Source organism: Crocuta crocuta, unplaced genomic scaffold (assembly GCF_008692635.1).
Source record: "Crocuta crocuta isolate KB4526 unplaced genomic scaffold, BGI_CrCroc_1.0 scaffold186, whole genome shotgun sequence".
NCBI classification, from domain to species: Eukaryota; Metazoa; Chordata; class Mammalia; order Carnivora; family Hyaenidae; genus Crocuta; species Crocuta crocuta.
The window spans coordinates 4,372,186-4,396,068 of NW_027551569.1; the positions used below are offsets into that span (position 1 = coordinate 4,372,186).

The 23,883-nt window shown below is 39.9% G+C and overlaps 1 protein-coding gene across 1 annotated transcript in view; it reads left to right on the forward strand.

The window, feature by feature from the left end:
* SPTLC2 (serine palmitoyltransferase long chain base subunit 2) overlaps positions 1 to 23,883 on the forward strand; it is a 105,552-nt gene that overhangs the window by 6,011 nt on the left and 75,658 nt on the right. The window contains exons 2-3 of the mRNA XM_077750642.1: positions 3,206 to 3,464; positions 20,126 to 20,320. Of these exons, the coding sequence (XP_077606768.1) occupies positions 3,206 to 3,464; positions 20,126 to 20,320 (454 nt within the window). The remainder of the gene's footprint in view (positions 1 to 3,205; positions 3,465 to 20,125; positions 20,321 to 23,883) is intronic.

Genomic DNA, 23,883 nt, shown 5'->3' on the forward strand with positions numbered 1-23,883 from the left:
GGTGTGAGAAGTGCTGTGAATGTGGAAGTTCTGGGAGGGGAGGGGAGGGGAGAGGAGAGGAGGGGAGAGAGGGGAGAGGAGAGGAGGAGAGGAACATCGCAGGAGCACTGGGTTTTGTTCTTTACCGGAGCCCTGTGTAGACATGACTTTTTTTTTTTTAATGTTTTATTTATTTCTAGGAGAGAGAGAGAGAGACAGCGTGAGCAGGGGAGGGTCAGAGAGAGAGGGAGATACAGACTCTGAAATAGGCTCCGGGCTCTGAGCTGGCAGTCAGCACAGAGCCTGACTCAAGGCTCGAACCCACGAACTGCGAGATCATGACCTAAGCGAAAGTCGGACGCTCAACCGACTAAGCCACCCGGGCACTCCATAGACATGACTATTTTTTAATGATGACAGCAGGCACGGAGTTTTCACAAGGAAGAGGAGCAATAAAGCAGTAATTTTTCCTCCCTTACCATTCAGAGGGATGAGAGGAGGGCCAGCCTTTATTTGAGGTAAAGGGCAGCAATTAACACTAGGAAAACTTTGAAAGAGTTAGAATTGGGAGTTTTGGCAGAATTAGAGCTGGAAGGAACCTTTAGGGGTTTATGTAATTCAGTTCTTTTATCTCTTTGTAGGACTTTATTAAAAAGTAATCTTGATAGATGATTCTGTCCTATTTTTAAAGACCCCTAGAGGATTTGCAGGAACTTCCTTCAGCATCATGTTGCAGCGCTCAGTGATCTTAATTGCAAGAGTTTCTTACAGTGGGTTTAACATTTGATCAGTTAAATGCCATATTTTGGTTGCACCTGAAATATTATCCTGTTTGTTTTTACTTTTAGAGCTCCTTGTTTACAACACTTTTTTCTTTTTTTAAAAAATCTCTTTCATTTCTTTATGGAACGTTTGAGATTTGGGCACACATTTTACCTTCCTTAACTAGTTAACAAGTATTGAAGGAAAAAAAAAAACCACCTGCCTTTGAGACCATTTTGAACCTAACTTTCTTCCCTTTAGGAGTAGTTTTATTGGTATATTAGAATGATGACAGGCTTCTAGCTGCCAGAATAACTAAGAGTCTGTCTTAAGGAGGACCTGGGCACAAGTCATGATCTTATTTAAATAACAAGATAAGCAAAGTATAAAGAACAAAGGGCCAGTCTGGCTACTTATACTTAGGAGGCAATGAATAACTAATGGAGGGTGGTTTACTAAATAGCTACTCACTTTTGTTTCCACTGAGAGGAAACAGTAACTGTGAAAAGAAGTTAGTTACAAGACAGGAACTGGAGGAGTATCTAGAATGGCCAGGATACCTGTTCACATTTCACAGGTCTCATGAGACATCCAAAGACCTGTGAAATGTTGAGCCAAAATAATGTTGTAAGTACCATTGTGGGAGTAGATTTTTGTTTTGAACGCATTTCTTCCTAGGAGAAGAGCATTTCAAATCTTCCTAGCTGGATCTGAAAGATTCCAGAGTCATTTAAGGTACTCAAGATTTCTCTTGAATAAAACTTCTTGGGAAATGAAAGCAGTATTTAATATGTAGACCTCTGTATTCTTAAGAAAGTATTTCAAAACTTGGATATTCAGGGAAAGCAGGCTTGCCCACTTTTTAGGGTTGGCCGTGGTGCCCTAGAAACTTCCTAGTGCTCTGGGGCAAGATAGTTAATTGGTTGAGATTCAATTAGATTCCATTTGTGAAAGAAAGAAGTAGTGTTTATTGGCAGAATAGGCAATTGAGAGGGATGGGTAGAGACTGTGTGTGCATTCTGAGTGGGTGTGCCTTACTTGATTAAATACATGGTTTGTGGCCTCAAGTCAGTTGCCTTCTGAATAGCTTCTGAGAGCCTTCCATAATATAATTTGTAATTTGTGACGGATTAAGCAAGTCAGCCCTTTCTCTTAACCCATTTAATCTGAGAAAATTTATCTTGATGTTTGCTGTATTTAATGCTACCTTCAAGACCCATACTAAAGATTAAGGTTGCTATTTTTCCTCTTGTTTTAAATTTTTTTTTGCTTCTGATTGTAGAAATAATATATGCGTACTGTAAGACCCCAAAGGATTGGGATAACCCCTGGTGTGGGGTATTGATTTTTTTTTTAATGTCTGTTTTACCAGCCTTCCGCTTTCTGATAATCTCAGAATTGAGATTTAGCAACAATAACTAATAATAAAATAGAAAATTATAATGATACACTGTAATAAAAGTTATGTGATGTGGTCTCTCCCTCTCAGAATACCTTAGTGTACTGTACTCACCGTTGTGATGATGTGAGATGATAACACTTCTACAGGATGAGGTGAAATGAGGTGAATGATGTAGGCGTTGTAACACAGCATTAAGCCTGGTATTGGCCTTCTGATGATATGTCAGAAGGAGGATCATCTTCCAGACTGTGGTTGACTGTGGGTATAGAAAACATGGAAAAGGGGGACTTATATATTTGCATTGTGCCTGATATGTAATAGGGTCTTAGGAGATCTAGTCAAAGGAGTGAACTGGTGGTGGTTGGAGCCGTGTGAGTTGGTGAAGCAGATAGAAGGCACCAAGCAAGAAGAGGAGACACCTAGGATGTAATGTGGGGAAACCAAAATGTTACTGGCAGAAGACACACTGCTGAAGAAGGCTGATTGTGAAAGAACAGAAGCGTTGGGAAGTGGTTTGAGAAAGCCCCAGGAAGGGTAGGCTGTTTCATTAAGGAGGGGTTTGCAGCATGGTGGTGGCGGGAAAGTGAGGATATAATTGTAACAGGTGCCATTTACTGATCCTGTAACAGGACCTCCCCCAGCTTCTTCACCTATCTAGTCTTAACAAGGGCTTTTCTAGGTGAATATTATCCTCATTTTATAAATAAGACTGAATTCCAGATCATTTAAATAACCAGTCCATTTGCTGAGTTGATGGAGCGTGGCTTATCTTACTCTATTAAACCACTGGATTTGGCACTTTAGAAATTACTGGTAAGTTTTGAGGACTTAAAGTTAGATATGCCTCAAATCATGCCACTCTCTGAACATGTATTTCCAGAAGTGTCCTCCTTTTTTCAGCAGGGAAATTTTGAAAAGTAGGAGTCCACGTTTTTTCTTGCAATCAGGATAAAGTCTCTATTTTTGTCAGTAAGTATCCCCACATGGAATGGACTGACAGGTGCTTCCAAAGCTAGCTGTGAAGCAAACGTATTTTGACATTACTGTTTTCCGAGCTCAAAGATGGAGACCCCCAGGTATAGAGGCACGGGGACGTTTTCAGTTCAGTGGCATCCCGGGCACGGGCAGCGAGGTTCGGCCCAGGAGTTGCCAACCCCACGTGCCACCCACATGTCCTCGGCAGCACGCCCCGATCTCCAGAGAAGCGTGTCATGGCAGCACAGACCGCTGTAACAAGAGATCTGAGCACGAGCGCGGCTCTGCCGCGGGAGGGCCACACCTTCGTCGGGGCCCTCTTCCACCTCTGATGCGTTCTGGGCCTGTAACGCCACACCTTCTGCTCTGGGTGTGTGGTGGACACTGACCGAGACACCTGGTTTGCATCAGTTTCCCTTCTCTGTGAGTAATCTCGGGTTATTCTGGGGGTCACACCTGTGCGACACGATCCTATTCCGCGGTCCTGACTGACATGGGTAGGCAGCGATGCTGAAATGAAGCCAACAACCCTTTCACAGGGATTTAAAATGTTCATGGGGAGAGTTTGTCCTTAAGTAGAATAATATATTATACTCTTCACCAGAGTTAACATATCTGAAAAGATTTACAGTTTTTTAGTTTTAACAAGTATTTCTTGAACATTTGCATATTTTCAATAAAATTTAAAATGGGCATAGTGTTTCTCTTGTAAAGTCAACATACTTTACACACGTTTTACCTGAAATACTGGAGTTGGAAAAACACCATACTTGGAAAGCATTATACCAACACATTAAGGCATATAGAAAATAAATTATCTCCTGAAGTTCTACAACCCGGAGTTAACCACTGTAACGTACTGATGTATATCCTACCACATAGGTAGGTAGATAGATAGACAGACACACACACACGCGCACATACACAAATATACAAATGTATATAGACATATACAAACGTGTGTGTATATATATATGAGTAATAGACAGTGGGTATGATTTTACATAAAATAAATTGCTTAGTATCATCAATATATTCTATCACCGGTCAGTAAGACAAACATCATTTAAAAAAATTTTTTTTAAATGTTTTATTTATTTCTGAGAGAGAGAGACAGCATGAGCAGGGGAGGGTCAGAGAGAGAGGGAGACATAGAATCTGAAACGGGCTCCAGGCTCTGAGCTGGCTGTGAGCACAGAGCCCAACACGGGGCTCGAACCCATGAACCGTGAGATCATGACCTGAGCCGAAGTTGGACGCTCAACCGACTGAGCCACCCAGGCACCCCACAAACCTCATTTTTAAATGAATAAAACCACTATCTCAAAATATAATGTAACACAGAATCATCTTGGGTTCTGAAAATGCATTGGTGAAAATGTGGTATGAATGTCACTTTACTTGCCTGATCTTTAAGTCCAAGCATTTCAGGTGCACAGTGCTACCTTCTGAGTGTTTTGGTTTTTTTCTTCTCTGTCTCTTTCTCTCCCTCCCTCTCTTCTCATCCTTTCTTTCCTGACACATTGATTCTAAAATTTATGTGCAAAAGCAAAGGACCAGGAAGGGTGAAGGCAGTTTTGAAGAGAGGTTAGATAGGAGGAATCAACTTTATTAGATAATAAGACTTTACATAAAGCTGTAGTAATACTGGCAGTATGATTTTGATGGAACAGAATAGAAAACCCAGAAAGAGCATGCTATGAATGTGGAATTTGATTGATAATGATGGTGGCATTTCAAATTAGTGGGGAAAGGACTAGTGTGGAGACAGGTGGTTTTCTATATAGAAAAAGAGGGATAAAAAGATCTCTACCACACACCAATCTATAAAATCAATTCCAGGTTGTTAGATATTCAAATCTGAAAATTATATATGTAAAACTTTAGCATATAGGAGAAAATATTTATGACCTTAAAGTATAGAGTGACTTTCCTAAAACTACCACAGCACAAATTATAAAGGTTGATAAATTTGATTATTTAATATCTTTGCAGGGGCGCCTGGGTGGCTCAGTTGGTTGAGTGTCCAACTCTTAATTTCCACTCATGTCAAGACTTGGTTGCTCAGCCGACTGAGTCATCCAGGTGCCCCTAGGCAATGGTTTTTTAGGTAGGACTCTGAAAGTGTAAGCAACCAAAAATAATAAATAAATTGGAGTAGGTCAAAATGAACTTTTGTACCTCTTTGTACTTCTGTACCTCTTTGTACTTTTTCAAAGGACTATCAAGAGAATGAAAAGATAATCCACGATATGGAGAAAATATTTGAAATCATATAGTGGATAAGGGACTTGTTATCTAGAATACATAATGTACTCTTACAGCTCAACAATAAAAAGACCCAATTTTAAAACAAAAGGACTTGAATAGACATTTCCCCAAAGAAGATCTACAAATGGCTAGTAAACCTATGAAAAGATGCTCTGTATCATTAGTCATTAGGGAAATGCAAGTCAAAACCATGGTGAGATACTACTTCATATCTACTAGGATAGCTAAAGTAAAAAGCCATTAACAAGTGTTGGTGAAGATGTAGAGAAATTGGAACCCTTATACATTGCTGGTGGGATCACAAAATGATGTAGACACTTTGGAAAACAGTTCCTAAAATGTTAAACATAAAGTTATCATATGATGCAACATTTCTAGTCCCTGGAGAAATGAAACATACTTAGATACAAACATTTCTACATAAATGCTCATAGCAACGTTATTCCTAAGAGTCAAAAAGTGGAAACAATCCAAATGTCCATAAACTGATGAACAGATAAAATATAGAATAATTGTACAGTGGAATATTATTTAGCAATAAAAAGGAAGTACTGATACATGTTAAAACATGGATGAAAGAAACATGTTTATTGTAGGAAGCCAGAAGTCAAAGGCTTCATATTATATAATTCCACTAACATGAAATGTCTAGGACAGGTAAATCCATAGAGACAGAGTAGACTAGGGGTTTGCTGGGGCCAGAGGTGGAGTTTGTTTCTGGGGTGGTGAACCTGTTCTAAAGTTAAGTTGTGGTGATGATTGCACCACTATGTGAATATAATAAAAACCACTGAATTGTACACTTGGAAAGGGCGTATGTAATGATTTGTTGTTAATGACATTTCAATAAAACTGTTATGTAATAAACAGAAGCCTTGTGCACAATATAGCGTCATAAACAAAGTAACACCCAGGGTTAGTATCCAGATACAAAAGCCATATAAGTTAGTGAGAAACAAGCATGCACTCCAGGAGAAAAATGGGCCAAAGATGTGGACTGTCAATTCACAGAGAAAGGAACTTGATTGGAAAATAAATTTGTGAAAATGTTCATCCTGACTAGTCCAAGTTCTTGTAAATTAAAACAGTGAAGTAACTTTTTTCATCTTAACTTTCTGAAAGCTGTAAAACTATGACCATATTAAATGTTGACAATTTTATGTAGTAATGTGAATTTGTATACAGGTTCTTAGTATAAATTGGTACAGTTGCCTTGGAGAACAGTGGCAATTTTTATGAAAAGTTAAAATACACATATTTATAATGACTGCCCTATTAAGTTTGTATCTGGTATATACAATAGCTGAGGTTTGCAAACATTTTTGTTCCAATCTGCGAATGAACGTTTTTCTCTTAACCTAACGCATGCATAATGTGTGAAGTCTTAGGGATTAGGACCTCAACATATTACTTTTGGGGGATTCAGTTTAACCTATAACATGCTGTTTTCCCAAGAAATTCTGCTCATGTCACAAGGAGGCATGTTTAAGAATGTTTACTGTAAAAATGTAATAGCAAAAAATTGCAAGTAACCTAGCTTTTCATTAGTAGGAGAACAAGCTAAACACCAGTATGGCTTATTGGTAGAACGAATGCTATATAGCATTGGAAAGATGACTCTAGATCTATATTATCAACATGGGCAAATCTCAGAAACATATTGCTAAACAAAAGTTGCAGAAATATATGTATTATGTGATATGTACATAAGGATTAAAGACATGCAGGAGAATACTATCTTGCTTATTGCAGGAGAATACTATCTTGCTTATTGCAGGAGAATACTGTCTTGCTTATGGCTGTGTCTACAGGGAAGGTTTCATTCATTCATAAAAGGAAAGGTATTTTTTTCAGCTTTTAAGAAAATTTGTTTATTTTTGAGAGAGACGGAGAGAGAGTGTGCACGAGTGTGGGAGGGGCCAAGAGAGTGAGAGGTAGGCCCCAAGCAGGCTCTTTGCTTCTGACACAGGACTTGAACCCACAAACTGGGAGATCATGACCTGAGCCGAGACCAGGATGCTTAACCAACTGAGCCACCAAGGCGTCCCAGGAAGGTATATTTTATTAATGGTATGTGTATTACCATTAATGCATGGGAATGATAAACACCAAAATGATGGTAGTTTTAATATTTTTGGGGGGAAAAGGGAAATAACCCTTCTCTAGGGGAAAACTTCTTAAATGGACTGGAGGATTGTTTAACAGAAGTCAGATCAACACCCTCCTGAGGGCTTCTCACTGACAACTAAGGACAGTTTCTGTTGGTTTGCAAGGCCCTGTGTCATCTGGCTCTCCCACACTTCTGACTTCCTGTCCTGCCAGGTCACTGCACTCCAGCCCAGACAGACTTTCTGCTCTTCCTGAACACCTCAAGCACTCCTGCCCCACCCAGGGCGATTGCCCTCCTAGTAACTTCAGCCTGGAAAACTTTTCTCAGTTTTCTCCCCGCCTCTGTGTAGATCCTGCCTACCCCTTACCTCCTTCAGACAGGTTATCCTTGACCACCTCGTCTGAAATGCTTTCCTCCTGCCATGATTTTTTTTTTTTCTGGTTATAGAATTTACAATTGCCTGGTGTTTTAGTGTATATCTATTTGCTTATTTATTGTCTGCCTCTCCCATTGGAGTGTATGGTATTGTCTTCCAAGTGCTCAGATCATGCTTAGCTCATAGTAGAGGCTCAGTAAGTATTAATGGAATAAATGAAAGAATTAATGATAGCTTTAATGCTTTATGTAATGGGAAAAATATGCTAATTGTTAATTTTTGATATATCTATGTGTTGAGTATATTTTAATCTGTTTTTTATATTAATTACAGCATGCTATTTCATGTATACTTGCTAGTTGACAAAAACCAATTTCCCAAAATAATGTTGTAAATATACACAAGAATCAGGTTGTGGTACATGTGCCATAGCATTGTTTTTATTGTTTCAGGTTCACAGGTGGTTAGAATCAGTAGGCGCTTACTGTTATTCCTGGTAATGGCAGTGACAGCCCATGAGGAGGAACAGGACAAGGCCGATGATGGTCTGATGGTCTGGAAAAGTTACAGATGCCCGTATATGTTATTACCATTCCACTAGTTCTTCCTAAGGGACAGTGTGGCCAGTAGTGGGACTTCTGTAGCACCCCTTCCCATTGTCTTATGAGGGGTCTAAGCTGTGAGATGCTGGCTAGTGCTTCAAGGGAAAGGAACTACTGTCAGCACTGGCTTTTCTGCTGTGCCTCCCGTGCTTACCTTGATTTGAAATGCCATGAAGCTGGGCTGAGACGCCTCTGATCACCGATTAGACTGGTAGAACTAGCTGTTGGAGACCCCTGTTGTATGTGCTAACAGCTGGGATCTTTATTGCCTCCTGTGCAGGCGTGGCTTGTGTGTAGAAGCAAAGGAAGCAGTTTATTTCTAGGACAGCTAAATTAGTTAATGTTCCTGTTTCCTAAAAGCAGACATTTTCTTAGCAGAGGAAGCTCGTATTTTATAGCTACGTAATATGAACAGCAAAATTATCTAACTACTGTATGAATAGCAAAAAAGGAGCACGTATGTGAGTTTAAAGTGAAATTCTAATATTAAGCCACTAATGATCTTAAAACGGACTAAGTTGTAGTATTTTTGAAATAATTAAAGGAACATAGAAAATCTCAGAAATATGACTAAGAAATGGCAATAAATGAAAAATGTAAATACTTGGATTCTAATCGCAGTTTAGAATTAAAGTTTTGAATTTAGTTTCCTTATGACTGGACACATTGCTTAATCTCCTTTCCTCGGTGCTGTCATTTAGTCAGAGGAGTCAGAATCACTTGTAAAAGAAGTGCTTCACACTGTGTGTGTGTGTGTTTTACATCCTGTGTATTTAAACATAAATCCCTTTTGACAATATTCTTTAAAGTAGTTTCCTTATTCTCTTTAATCTCAAAAAACATGTTGATCTTTGCATCCTTTTTTGCTAAAAAAAAAACAAAAACCCAAAACCCTGAAGAGTTCTTCAATACAAGGATTATCTCTTTATTTGTGTCTTCAAATACAGAGTATGAACCTTGATATATAGAGATGAAATATTTGTTGAGAAGACTGAGATGATTACAGTGATTTTGAGCTCCTTGGTCCCTGGGTTCTTAGGAGAAGCTTTGATGTCTGAAAGTTATTTGTGCAATTTTGGGATGTTAAAAAATGAAATGGGAGGAATGTCCATTCCTGGGTATGTGAAATTAAAGGGAGAGGGTGAGGGTCAAGCTGTAAGGGATTTCCTAGGTCTGGTAGTACCACAGTGAAGAGAGGGAATGTGTAGACTATTGTATCTTCTACTTTCTATTTCAGGCATGCCCACATTCCCTCCCTGCCCCTAGGAAAGCAGACATTTTTTATTGATGCCGGACACCATGTATAAAGGACCTGCAGAGCCTCAAGTCTATGTTTTTCCTTTTGCTCTGTTTCCATGAGGGCCTGAGCACCCGCCGTCTAACCAAGGACTGAGCTAGGTGGGACTGGGCTGAAGCTTTGGGTAGATTCCATCTAAGGATGGGATCCATTGTGTTTGTCGCAAGCTCCTCCCTCGAGTATAACTTTATCTTCTAAGCATTGTAAGATTGTGGTTGATTTTAAGTCACCTTTCTAGCACTTGATAAGTGTCCTGTGCAGAAAACTGCATATGTCTGGGGCTCTGCTAGAATTCAGTCTGTCACACCATCCTGTAGAGCTATCATAAAGTTCCACTGGGTTGTTTTTTTTTTTTTTTCTCTTGGCAGAGTTTTGCTTGTGGTAAGCCCATTTATGATCATTCATGCTCACACTCTGCAGATACCACAAGGGAAGAAAATGACTAGCAATTTCAGCTCGCTAAGGAAAGGTTCTTCCTTCTCTGGAATTTTATTTGCCTTCTTTGCTTTGCATGAAACATTCTTCAATGTCTTTAAAACTATTTCCGGTTTTGAGTAATCTGTGTGGTTTTACCTAGTTGTTCCGTGAAAGTAATGGCTTGTCTCTACCTATTAATTTTGACCTATCAGCAGAAGTCTCAGTATGGTTTTTTGATTTTTTGTTTTTGTTGCTGTAAATGTGACATCAAAATAAAGTTGCTTAAACAAGATAGAAGGCACCTGGGTGGCTTAGTTGTTTAAGCATCCTACTTTGGATCAGGTCATGATCTCATGGTTCATGGGTTTGAGCCCCACGTCAGATTCTCTGTTGTCAGCACAGAACCTGGAGCCTGCTTCAAATTCTGTGTGTTCCTCTCTTTCTGCCTCTCCCCAACTTGTGCTCTCTCTCTCTCTCAAAAATAAATAGACATTAAAAAAAATAGAAATTATCTCTCTTTGTAAAGTCTGAAGGTAGACAGGTAGCACTCAGTAGGTAGATTATGTGCTATCTTTGTTTTGTAGTCTTTTAGGATATTTTTATTTTTATTTATTATTACATTTTTGTAATGTTTATTTTTGAGAGACAGAGAGCGAAGGAAAAAAAAAAACAACAAGCAGCGGAGGGATAGCAAGAGAGGGAGACAAAGAATCTGAAGCAGGTTCCAGGCTTTGAGCTGTCAGCACAGAGCCCAATGAGGGGCTTGAACCCATGAACCATGAGATCATGACCTAAGCTGAAGTCAAGACGCTTAACCCAGGTGCCCTGTTTATTTATTTATTTATTTTTTTAGACAGAGAGAGAGCAAGCATGAGCTGGGGAGAGGAGTAGAGGGGAAGAGAGAGAGTGAATCTTAAGCAGACTACGTGCTCAGTGCAGAGCCCAATGTTGGGCTTGATCCCATTACCCTGGGATCATGACCGAAGCTGAAATCAAGAGTCGGAGGCTCAACTGACTTAAGCCACCCAGGCGGCAGGATGTTTGTTTGTTTGTTTGTTTGTTTGTTTAGCATCTCAGTCTTCATCCACATCCATCTACATTCCAGGCCACTGGCACTTCATTCTCTTTCTCTCTAGGAAAGAGAAGTGGAAGGAGAACAATTGCTGTTTTAAAGGATATAATCCAGCCCTGGTACCTGTCCTTTCTGTTCATTTCCTATTGGCCCAAATTTCATCACATGGCTACCCCCTAGCTGTCAGAGAGATTGGGAAATGTAGACTGTAGCTGGGTGACCATGGACCCAGCTAAAACTGAAATGTTCTGTTACCAAAGGGGAGATAGGAATATCTACAGGGGGCCAGTTAGCTGTCTCTGTCATAGTATGGTGTGGGGAGAAACTCTACCAGAGTTTTTTTTCTAGTCCCATTTTCTTAAACTCTTGTACTAAATAGTCTATTAATTCTTCTTTGGTTTATGATTTCTGAACCATGAAAGAGTCTTGTTTAATGGTTACAAGCATGCTCTCCATAGTTAGGCAAAGTTAGCAGACAAATACTGTCTGAATTTTGATCTGTGGTCTTCTGTTGTCTTTTTTAAAAATACTGTTCTGATTTTTGTTTTCCTTTTTTGGTCTGTCTTCACGTGTGTTAATGAGAACCTGGAAAGAGTTTAGTTATAGCAGGCAATGAGACTCTCAGCGTCCTTCAGAACAGGGAAGTACCACCTTATAATTTTGGACCAAGTGTCCCTTATCCCAGATGAGAGTAAACAATATTCCAAATGCACAAAATTGACAGAGCTGGGAGCCCTTTTAAGAATTTTTACTGAAGCTCTGAAAATCTGTAGGTCAGTGTAAGTGTACAGAAGTTCTAAGACATTTTAACATCGAATATATAACTGTTAAATTTCTTTCAGTTGGTATCAGTGGAAACTGACTCTAGCTAAACAAAAAGGTGGTTTATTGCAAGGATGATAGGCATGCAAAAAATAAATAAATAAAAGGAGGGAGCAGGGCAGAACTGAGGAACGACTCAGAAAAGTCAGACAGGAACTAGCACGTGGGGCCTCAGCAGCAGGAGTTCACAGACCTTTCCTCCTGGATGTTGGAGATACAGTGCCCTTCAGACTCCTTCCCTCTTGAAATCATAAATCCCCATGAGAGAGTGTTGTTAGGCTCATCGTGGCATAGGTGCTGACTCCGGTGTCAGTCAGGACCACGGAATAGGATCGTGTCGCACAGGTGTGACCCCCAGAATAACCCGAGATTACTCACAGAGAAGGGAAACTGATGCAAACCAGGTGTCTCGGTCAGTGTCCACCACACACCCAGAGCAGAAGGTGTGGCGTTACAGGCCCAGAACGCATCAGAGGTGGAAGAGGGCCCCGACGAAGGTGTGGCCCTCCCGCGGCAGAGCCGCGCTCTTGCTCAGATCTCCTGTTACAGCGGTCTGTGCTGCCATGACACGCTTCTCTGGAGATCGGGGCGTGCTGCCGAGGACATGTGGGTGGCACGTGGGGTTGGCAACTCCTGGGCCGAACCTCGCTGCCCGTGCCCGGGATGCCACTGAACTGAAAACGTCCCCGTGCCTCTATACCTGGGGGTCTCCATCTTTGAGCTCGGAAAACAGTAATGTCAAAATACGTTTGCTTCACAGCTAGCTTTGGAAGCACCTGTCAGTCCATTCCATGTGGGGATACTTACTGACAAAAATAGAGACTTTATCCTGATTGCAAGAAAAAACGTGGACTCCTACTTTTCAAAATTTCCCTGCTGAAAAAAGGAGGACACTTCTGGAAATACATGTTCAGAGAGCTGAATAGCTTGTGTGACCAGTGCAAAGCTCCAAACTATTTTCTTTAGTATGTGTGGTATGCAGTAGGGAGAGGATAGTACATTTCAGTAAGATTCCAGGAAAGGGCCATTTCAGTAGAACTTTTTAAGGAACAAAGAGAGTACCACTGGAAGTGAATGGGGTTCATTTAGCAGAAAAGGATAATAATAGCCCTTTGATTGCTGAAGAATAATAGGTGTTCATATTGGACGTTAATTTCTTTTGCAGTGTCCAAACTGCCAAGTGGGCACGTTCTGTCATTGTACTGTCACACTCAGTGGGGATGTGTCTATTTGCTTATAAAATCATGCTTGTGTGGTTTTGTATTCATATCAAATGTATGAATACACCTGCTTTTGCTTCCCACTGATCACTTCCACATTTTTGCATCATTACATGACCTTATGTTCTTTCATGGGATTCTCAAAACCTCTATTCAGGATCATTCCTTATAAGTCATTTTACTATGTAATCAAAACTTACCCTTTTTTCCTTTTCTGAAACTAAAAAGCCAGAATGCAACACATGATCTAGCACTCTTTTGCTGTAAAGATGTTATTAGGACAGTGGGAAAATCTAAATGAAGTCTGTAGCCCAGCTGCTAGTACAGTTCTCTATCGACTCCTGATTGATAATTATTCTGTAGTTATGTAAGAGGATATCTTTGTTTTTAAGAGAGACATGCTGAATTATAGAGGTACATCATAACTGCAACTGACTCACCAATGGTTCATGAAGAAAAAGCCTACATCATTCTCTGTACGTACCACACACACACACAATTAATTTTTTCCTGAACCAATTGAAAGTAAATTCTATATGTTATCTCCCCTTACCCTTGTCTTAGTGTGGGAGCTATAACAAAATACCATAGATGAGATGTTTTGAACAATAGATATTTGTCATGGTTTAGGAAGTTCAAGATCACGTTGCTGGCACATTCAGTTCTTGGTGAGGGCCCTCTTCCTGGCTTGTGGATGGCTGCTTTTTCATCATGCATTCACAGCATCATTCTTCAGTAGAGATCTCTGCTTTTTCTACTTGCAAGGGCACTAATTACATCATGGGGTCCCACCCTCGTGACCAAAGGCAAACCTAATTAGATCTCCCAGAGGCCCCACTTTGAAATTCTGTCACACTGGAGGTTTAGAGCTTCAGTATATAAATGAGGTGGGGACGTGGGGAGACAAACATTAAGCCTCTAACAATCTGCCCATGATCCCTCTAAAGTCATATTCTTGCATGCAGACTACATTCATTCTGTCCCAACAGCCTCAAAAGTCTTAACTCTTCCAGCATCAACTCTAAAGTCTATAATCCGAAGTCTCATTTAAATGTCATCTACATCTGATATGGGTGAAACTCAAGATTCAATTTATCCTGCAATAATCATTGCCAGCTGTGAGCTTGTAAAGTCATGTAAGTTATGTGCTTCCAAAATGCTATGGTGAGACACACAGAGGATAGACATTCCCATTCTAAAAGGGAGAAATCATAAGGAAGAAAGGGGTAATGGATCCAAACCCAGTCCAAAATTTAGCAAGGCAGATTCCATGAGATCTTAAGGCTCAAGAAAAATCCTCTTTGGTTTGATGATATGCCTCCTGACCCATTGGGTTGAGGGGTCATTTTCCTCCACCTCTTATGCTTCAGATTGCCTTTCAGAGGGCCTCACCTATTGAATCTTTTATTTTTTTTTTTAAGTAGTCTTTATGCCCAGCACTGAGTCCAGCACAGAACTTGAGCTCACAACCCTGAAATCAAGACCTGAGCTGAGATCAGGAGTCAGATGCTTAACCAACTGAGCCACCCAGGCGCCCCTCCCTGACTTTTTTAACCCGTGTGTATACTGTGTCTCCAGTACCTCTCTCAAATTGTAGAACATTTCCAGCCTCCTTAAGATTCCCTTGTGCGCCACAAGAAGATCTTGAACTAAGGTGCAGGAATTCATTACTGGTTCTATGAAGTTAAGAGAATGAGGTGGAGCTAAAGATGATTCCAGACTTAGGAGACTGGGTAGACTGGGTGGTGATGTTGTTAACGAGGTGGGTAGCTCAGGAGGAGATTCTGGTTTGCATTAAAGAGTTAAGATGGTGAGAGTTCATCCTTGGACTCGCTGAGTTGGGATGTCCAGGTGGAACTTGGTGGCGGGTGGAAATGTAAATTTGGAGTTCTGGGGTAACTTTGGAATTGATGTGTGGATTTGTGCATACTCATCAGCATTTGCAGTCTGTCTGAGAGCCAGCATGAACATGAGAATTCTCTAGAGAGGCTGTAGATAGAGACCTGAGGTTACGATGAGAGGCATATATTGCTTTTATTAACTCTGTTTTTATTAATAGAGTGTAAAATCAGTGAGAAAATTCAGTGTAAGTAAACCTTTTTAAAACAAAATGATACCTGCAATTTCAGTAATGTATACTCTTTTTTTTTTAAATAGTTTTTAAATTTATTTTTGAGACAGTGAGAGACAGAGCATGAGCAGGGGAGGGGCAGAGAGAGAAATCCAAAACAGGCTCCAGGCTCTGAGCTGCCAGCACAGAACCCAATGCGGGGCTCAAACTCACACGGGGCTCAAACCCATGAACCGCAAGATCTTGACCAGGGCTGAAATCGGACATTTAACCGACTGAGCCACCCGGGCGCCCCTGTGTACTCTTTGTTAAAAATGAAAAAATCACATCGGTTCAGAGGGTTATAAGTAGGAAGTATGCGCTCTTCCCACTCCAATTTCTGTGTCTCCTTCCAGATGATTTTGGTGCATACATATTATGTTTATGGTTTATCTTGATTATACCTTTCCATTATTGCTTTGGTTAAGAGTGGCTTTTTAGCTGTTTAATAAATATGGCTAACAGCCTACAGGCATGTGAACAAAATAGCTTATTAGTTTGATTTTTTCCCCCTCCTCTTGTCCTTTAATATGTTTTACGATGATATGCTTATAATCTTGACTGAAAAAAATGTCTTCTTTTGCCTTTTTTTTCTTTTGCATTTTCTTCGGAAAAAAATGTTACTGTTCAGACAAACATCTTAGTATTCATTGTAGTACTTAAATCTTCCTTTGATTAATAGTACTCACACTGTCACACTCTTGTCTGTGTAATGTGAGCAGGCTGGTAACTGTTTAGTGATAAGTTAGTATTTTTCTTGATTGCCTCATCGACAGTGTAATTCTCATTAGAATGAATGAAAGGCCTTTTAAGAGTCCACTTGCCTGGAGAATCCAGAGACTAAAATACACTGGAAGAGTTTGTAGCCTATGTTTTGTTTAGCGTGGGTTTGATCTTCCTCCAGTCTAGTTGAGAGTAAAAGGTATTAGATGTGATTTTGAGAAATGTCCTAATATTAATTGTGTAGTCACTGTAACTTGTTTAAGCCCTTCTATTACAGTGTACTTAGTTGAAAGAGCAAAGAGCATTATAGGTATTTTCATTCATTCAACAAACACTTATAAGGTACCACTTTCTAGAACACATTCTAGAGAGGAAACATTACTTAGTACTTACTATTTGTTAGCTCTTAATAAATACTATCCTGAGTGCTAAATGTGCAGTAATGAGCAAAATAAGCCGGGTGCTTTCCTTTACAGAACATTATGCATGTATGAGATAGTAATACTATCATTTTTATTTGAATCATGCCAATAAGTAGTTGAAGATCAAGTGATTTTCTTCTCTCTGATATCTAAGACTTTGTCACCTTTATCAGAGGTTTGCATACTAGTTGGTCTGTAAATTCTGATCATGAATGATCAGAGTGACCTGTATTTTTTTTTAATGTTTATGTATTTATTTTTTTGAGAGAGTGTGAGTGGGGGAGGGGCAGAGGATCCCAAGTGGGGTCTGCGCTGATAGCAGTGAGCCCCATGAAAGGCTTGAACTCAAAACCTTGAGATCATGACCTGAGCTGAAGTTGAACACTCAACTGACTGAGCCACCCAGGCGCCCCCAGAGTGATTCCCAGTGTTTTCATAGTTGAATCTCAATTCCTTAAAATGCAGTTAATTTAAAGTGACACTGTGATATAATTACAATATTTAAAAGCAAACTAATGATTTAACTTACTACTTCCTAGACAATCCAGCCAACTGTATGAATGCATGGTTGGTTGGTCACCTGTGCTGGTTTGGGTGTGTCTCAGATCAAGGGGGATATCTTTTAAAAAAGAGCCAGTCACAGCATTCCTGACATACATTTGCCACACATTTGTTACTTAGGAGCTCTGAAAATTGTCTTACTTTTTACTAGTATGTTCTGTTGCAAGAAAATAGTTTAAACAGTTTCAGAGTTAGGAAGAGTTGGGTACTGGTATTAAATAACAGTGTTCTTTTAGATATAGTTTTTTTTATTATTTTATTTATTTATTTATTTTCATGTTTATATATTTTTGAGAGAGAGAGAGAGAGCCAGAGCGAGCACAAGCTGGGCAGGGGCAGAGAGGGGGGCGGGGGGGACAAAGGATCCGAAGCAGGTTCTGTGTTGATAGCAGAGTGCCCGATGTGGGGCTTGAACTCATGAACCGTGAGATCGTGACCTGAGCTCAAGTCAGACACTTAACCCACTGAGCAACCCGGGTGCCCTAGATATAGTTTTTAAAAGAGATGATCAGAATATTATTTTATTTTTGTTGTGTTTTAAGTGTTTTTGATTTGTCTAGTTAAAAAAAATTTTTTTTAAGTTTACTTATTTATTTTGAGAGAGACAGAGATAGCATGAGTGGGAGAGAAGCAGGGAGAGGGAGACAGAATCCCAGGCAGGCTCTACACTGAGTGCAGATCCCCATGCAGGGCTCGAACTCATGGAACTGTGAGAGCATGACCTGAGCTGAAACTGAGTTGGACGCTAAACTGACTGAGCCACCCAGGTGATCCTGTCCAGTTTTTTAAAAATGTTTATCTTGAGAGAGAGAGAGAGAGAGAGAGAGAGAGAAAACATGTGAATGGGGAAGGGGCAGATAGAGAGGGAGAGAAAAAATCCCAAGCAAGCTCTGAGCTGTCAGCTTGGAGCCCAGTGTGGAGCTCAGTCTCACAACCTTGAGATCAGGACCTGAGCTGAAAACAAGAGTTGGATGTTCAACTGACCAAGCCACCCAGGTGCCCTTGCTTTGCCCAGTTTAATAACTATGTTATATTGTTAATATTTAAGCAATCTCCTGTCTTCAGTTATTGGCTCACTTGTAGCTATTCTCTTCTAAACACACTGCAGCCTTGCTTCTGCATAAAACTTGAAGTAATAAACGTCCACACAAACTTCCACCCCTTTGGGGAAGAGATTGAGGAAGACCTGTATCAGTTTTACAGTTAGTTTTCAGAAGTTCTTTAGGCCATCAAATTGAAGCAGTACCATCAGTTCTAAGTATCATGCCTATCTGAATGCCTTTCTTTTGTTAAGAACGAGTTCTAGCTTGTAGAATTCAGATAGCTTTCCCACGTTAATATTATTGGAATATAATATTCTAAAATGTATTTAACCCTTGGATCAAGTCACCTCAGAGGCCAAGAAAGACTCTCTTATTTCTTGGGGACTTTGGGACTTTTCATACTCTAGTGAGTGCTCAATTGAAAATATGTTCCTGATAAATTGTGAATGACCATCGTCACTGTAGTTGGCTGTTTCATAGTTAAGATTAAAGTTAACACACAGGGGTGCCTGGGTGGCTCAGGCAGTTTAGTGTATGACCCTTGATATCTGCTCGGGTCATGATCTTCCCGTTCAGTTTGTGAGATCAAGCGTTCTCTCTCTCTCTGTCAAAAAACTTAAAAAAAAAAAAAAAAGTTAACACACAAACTACTCTGATGAGGTTTTTCTATAAAAGAAGATTTCCATTAAGATTGAATAAAAAGTGGGTGCCTAGGTGGCTCAGCTGGTTAAGTGTCCGACTTTGGCTCTGGTCATGATCTCACAGTTTGTGCGTTCAAGTCCCGCGTCGGGCTTTGTGCTTACAGCTCAGAGCCTGGAGCCTGCTTCAGATCCTGTGTCTCCCTCTCTTGCTGCCCCTTCCTCGCTCGTACTCTGTCTCTCTCTGTCTCAAAAATAAACATTAAAAGAAAATTAAAAAAAAAAAAAGATTGACCAAAAAGTAAAAAGCTTTGAGGTATGAGATCAAAAGTACAGTAGCGTGGTATTTTATATCAAAATTCAAGTATCCCAAAGGATTAAACCAGGGATAATCTTAGAGTGGAAATGGATACTTAGGTCAAGGTGAAGTGGTCAGAATGATTTCATGACAGTTGCTGATCATTCTTAACTGTTTTTCCCCTTGTGTTGCATTTCACTTCCTATTTGTGTACAGTGCCGGACCATCTTATGTAAGCATTTTACTTTTGTGCATTATTAATTTGTGTTACGACAACAAGGCTGTTAATAAACCACGTGTTTCCAACAGGGGCCTAGTGTTGGTCATTATTTGGAATACGATGGCTGGTGGCTTTAAGACTATATAGCAGGAAAACATTTATAAATATTTTAGTTTATTCTAGGACTGATGTACTTCATTTGTAAGTTAATATACTATTTTTCAGGATAGGCTTTTTCTTTGTTGATTTCTTTTTTATTTTTTTAAACCTTTTTTTTAACGTTTATTTTTGAGACAGAGCATGAGCTGGGGAGGGGCAGAGAGAGAGGAGACACAGAATCTGAAACAGGCTTCAGGCTCTGAGCTGTCAGCGTAGAGCCCGATGCGGGGTTCGAACCCACAGATCGCAAGATCATGACCTGGGCCGAAGTTGGACAGTTAACCAACTGAGCCACCCAGGCACCCCTGTTGATTTCTTTTTTAATTTGCTTTGTTAGAACAAAGGATATTATACATGTTCCAACCATAGCATTTTAGGATCTATTTTATAAAATCAAATAATGATAGGAATGAGCGTTAAACATTGTTCTTAGGCAGTTCCTTCTCCCTGTTTTCCTTTGTTTGCTGTTTATCTAAAGTACATATAACTTATAATTTTTCTGTTGAAAAAAATTATGCCCTGCTTAGATCTTAGTGGATTTATTTTTACTAGTAGAGAATTCTGAAGTTATGCAAATCCGTAAGGACTTAATGTTTAATCTTTTTCTTGCTGGGATTGAAATAAGCATTTTTAACCTCCCTTTTAGGTCCATCATGTTACACAAAATGGAGGACTTTACAAAAAACCATTTAATGAAGCTTTTGAAGAAACACCAATGCTGGTCGCTGTGCTTACTTACGTGGGGTATGGCGTACTCACTCTCTTTGGATATCTTCGAGATTTCCTGAGGCATTGGAGAATTGAAAAGTGTCATCATGCAACAGAAAGAAAAGAACAACAGGTAATTGTTAAGAGTCTTTGATTCTATGAATAGAAGCATTTTATAGAGAATTTGGTATTTTCATTGATTGTGTCTTTAGAAATTTGGGCACATGTTAAAATAAAAACATTCCAGATGAAGTTAAATGAAAGCATTTCACAAAGGAAATAGAAAACAAGGTTAAGGCATGGAGAAATGAAGGTCTTTAACATATTGCTAGTTTAATCATCACAAGAATCTATTCCTGTTTGATGGATGAGAAAGCTAAAATTCACAGGTTAAAGTGACATTTCCTAAAACGCCTAGTGTTAGAGTTGGTACACTGACAGAGGTCTGTAAAGTGCCCCAAGCATGTTCTTTCTGTTTATGGTTCTGTGCTGTATCTCAAGTTGTGGCTCCAGTCGTCTGAGAAGATGAAGTTCTGGAGAACTCATGATGTGTTTTCTCCTAGACACATTATACATAGATGTTTGGCTCACAGATCAGCTCCTCTCCCCAAACAAGCCTGCAAACAGAATGTGGCTGAGTGAATCTGTTCATGATTAAAAAAAAAAAACAAAAAAAACAATCTTGCTTGAGTAATTGTAAACAGAGATAACGGTCATCTCTTGGGGGGAAGGACCTCACTCACTTCAGTTTTCTCTCTATGCTCCTTTGCACCTCTAGAGTTCTATACAGTATACGTGTATTGCCTATTCTCAAAAATCAGCCAGATTAGGGTGAAAAAGGCCTGGTGTTTCTATAAACAAACTTGTTTGTTCTTGGCATGTGAAGTATGGAGAGGTTGTCCTCTAGCCCAAGGAATATACTAGATTAGAGAAGGGCTTCAGAAAGTAGATTTTTTGGTCCATCACACCTCTCACTTGTGTGGGGGATTAGAGGAGAGAGGTGGACATGGTGGCAGCAAGGTCACCACTGAGAGAGGAGCCATTAGACACTAGAAATGAATGGTGGTCCTGTAGGGTGAGGGGTAAGGAACCATCTAGAAATGTGAGCAAAGAAGGGACCTTGTTAGCTGCTAGAAAGCCAAAACCAGTCTGTATGGGATTGAGGATTCTGGTCCCAGGAGAACCCAGAACCCAGGCTGTCTTCTCTCTCATGTCCGTCATTGTGCACCCATCCCAGCCCCAGAACCTCAAGTTGGGGTTGCCCTGAACTTGCCCTGAAGGATGTGCCCCATCCTTCATTGCCCTGAAATGTCTACAGGTTCACTTCATCAAGGAGGTATTTCTTGAATACCTAATGCAAACAAAGCCCTGCATTCAGAACTTGGTCCAGTAGGCCAAACTCATTTTCATCACTGAAAACCAGAAAATATTTTTAAAGTTTTTTAAAGAAAGTTTTCATTCTTTTTTTTTCCTACCCCGTACATCCCAAATAGACTTTATGGCTAGAGTGCATCAACAGTATGTTGATTTTTACACCCCTCAGGTATGGCTTACTTATTAGAAGTTATAGCTGGCTATACACTTACAGGATTATATGGTATTACAGTTATTTATGGGCCAGTATCTTCCTATTAGATTGAGTTGCTGGTGGTTGTCACTGATGGGAGCTGAAGTTGTATTCACATGGCCACATTCAAAAATCTTTATCTACAGAGACCTCTCCTAGTGTGGACATACTGCAGAGACCTGCTAACTAACATGTAGAGGTGAGGGAGGGGGGTACTGGTTGTGATGTGGAGAGCATTCCCCACTGAGGTGTTGGGGTGGACAAGGGTATGAGGAATGTTTGGGAGCACCTGGGTTTTGGCTGCATGAGAGATTGTGGTTTGAATGTCGAGCTGAGCTCTTCGGTAGGCAGAGAGGAAGTCTGGGCAGTGTTTGAGTAGGGGAGTGGCACGAGAGTTTGCACAGCTGGTGTTTGTGTCACAGCAAGAATGAAGGGGGTTGCGTCTGAATTACTTTGTAAAAGAGTATATCATGTTTCGAACTTGTTCTGTGCTTCCAGAGGGTGAACTGACTCCTGAGTATAGGGGCTCCTGTGTGTACTTGACCTTTGTGTTAAGGAATCAGAACACATAGATTTTGTTGAGTAGTTTCTAATTCTGTTGAGGAAACATAAACTCCTCAAATTTAACAGGTCTTTGCAAAGCACTATGCATGTAAATAGTGTTTGAATTGTATGCAGATGTAGAACAAAAAAATAACTGAGTAGCATTGAATTATTCAGGAAATAATAGTAGGAGGAAGTAATAGGAAGAAATATATGGGACAGTGGGGAGATTTGCTTCTACGGTTTACAGGGCTGTACTAATTTATTTGAATTCATTCAATAGTATTTTCACAGTAGATAACATTAACAGTTAAAACAGCTGAATTCAGGGGCGCCTGGGTAGCTCAGCCAGTTAAGCGTCCAACTTCGGCTCAGGTCATGATCTCCTGGTTTGTGGGTTCGAACCCTGCGTCGGGCTCTGTGCTGACAGCCAGCTCAGAGCCTGGAGCCTGCTTCAGATTCTGTGTCTCCCTCCCTCTCTGACCTTCGCCTGCTCACGCTGTCTCTCTCTCTCAGAAATAAATAAAACATTAAAAAAAATAAAAAATAAATAAAACAGCTGAATTCTTCCATTTTGTTATAAAAGTTCAGCTTTTAGAGGGAAAGGAAGATCATTCAGCCCTATGGTAGGGCATGTTTATTTTCTGATACTGGATTAGATGTAGTGGGAGGGATATGCAGATTTTTAAGTGTTACATTGGAAGAGGTGAGGGAAAGCATTTGCTTAGGATCATAAAATGCAAGTCTAATATTGCCACTTCCTCATTTCACTGAGTGAATGGTGTTTATCACTGCAGCCTTACTTTCTTCCTCATTCCATTATAAAAGAGAGTCCATTTTAACTATTTATGCTAGTTCTTCATATGATGTTTTGAGTAGAACTGAATCGCATGGCCCCACTAATAAAGATGAGTTAACATGAGTTTGTTCTATTTTATGTAAATCGCAAAAAAAAAAAAAAAAATCTTTGAATTCTTTACTGCTTGATAGGTGTTATTTTGGGGGAGAGTGTTGTTTTTCCCAGTCTGTGGTCTATTTCTTTTTTATGTGAGATGAAGTGAGAAATCTTTTTTTTTTTTTAATGTTTTATTTATTTCCAGGAGAGAGAGAGAGACAGCGTGAGCAGGGGAGGGTCAGAGAGAGAGGGAGTCACAGACTGAAACAGGCTTCAGGCTCTGAGCTGGCAGTCAGCACAGAGCCCGACGCGGGGCTCGAACCCACGAACTGCGAGATCATGACCTAAGCGAAAGTCGGACGCTCAACCGACTAAGCCACCCAGGCGCCCCTTTTTTATTTTTTTTTTTAATTTTTTTTTTTAATGTTGATGAAGTGAGTACTCTAGAAACATATGTGATTAGATATAGCAAAAGGTTGAATTTATGTTCCAGTATCTAGATAGGAAGTACCTAGAAATCTAAGGATCAAATCATGGTAGGTATTTCCCACACAACTTACTAAACTTAATATTTTGCCTCTACAGTTTGTTCATGATTAAATATTCAAAAATGAGAGGGATAGGGAAGGGACATTATTTACCCATATTCTGATGTGTTTAGTTTTCAGGATACGAAAGAAGAAAACTGATT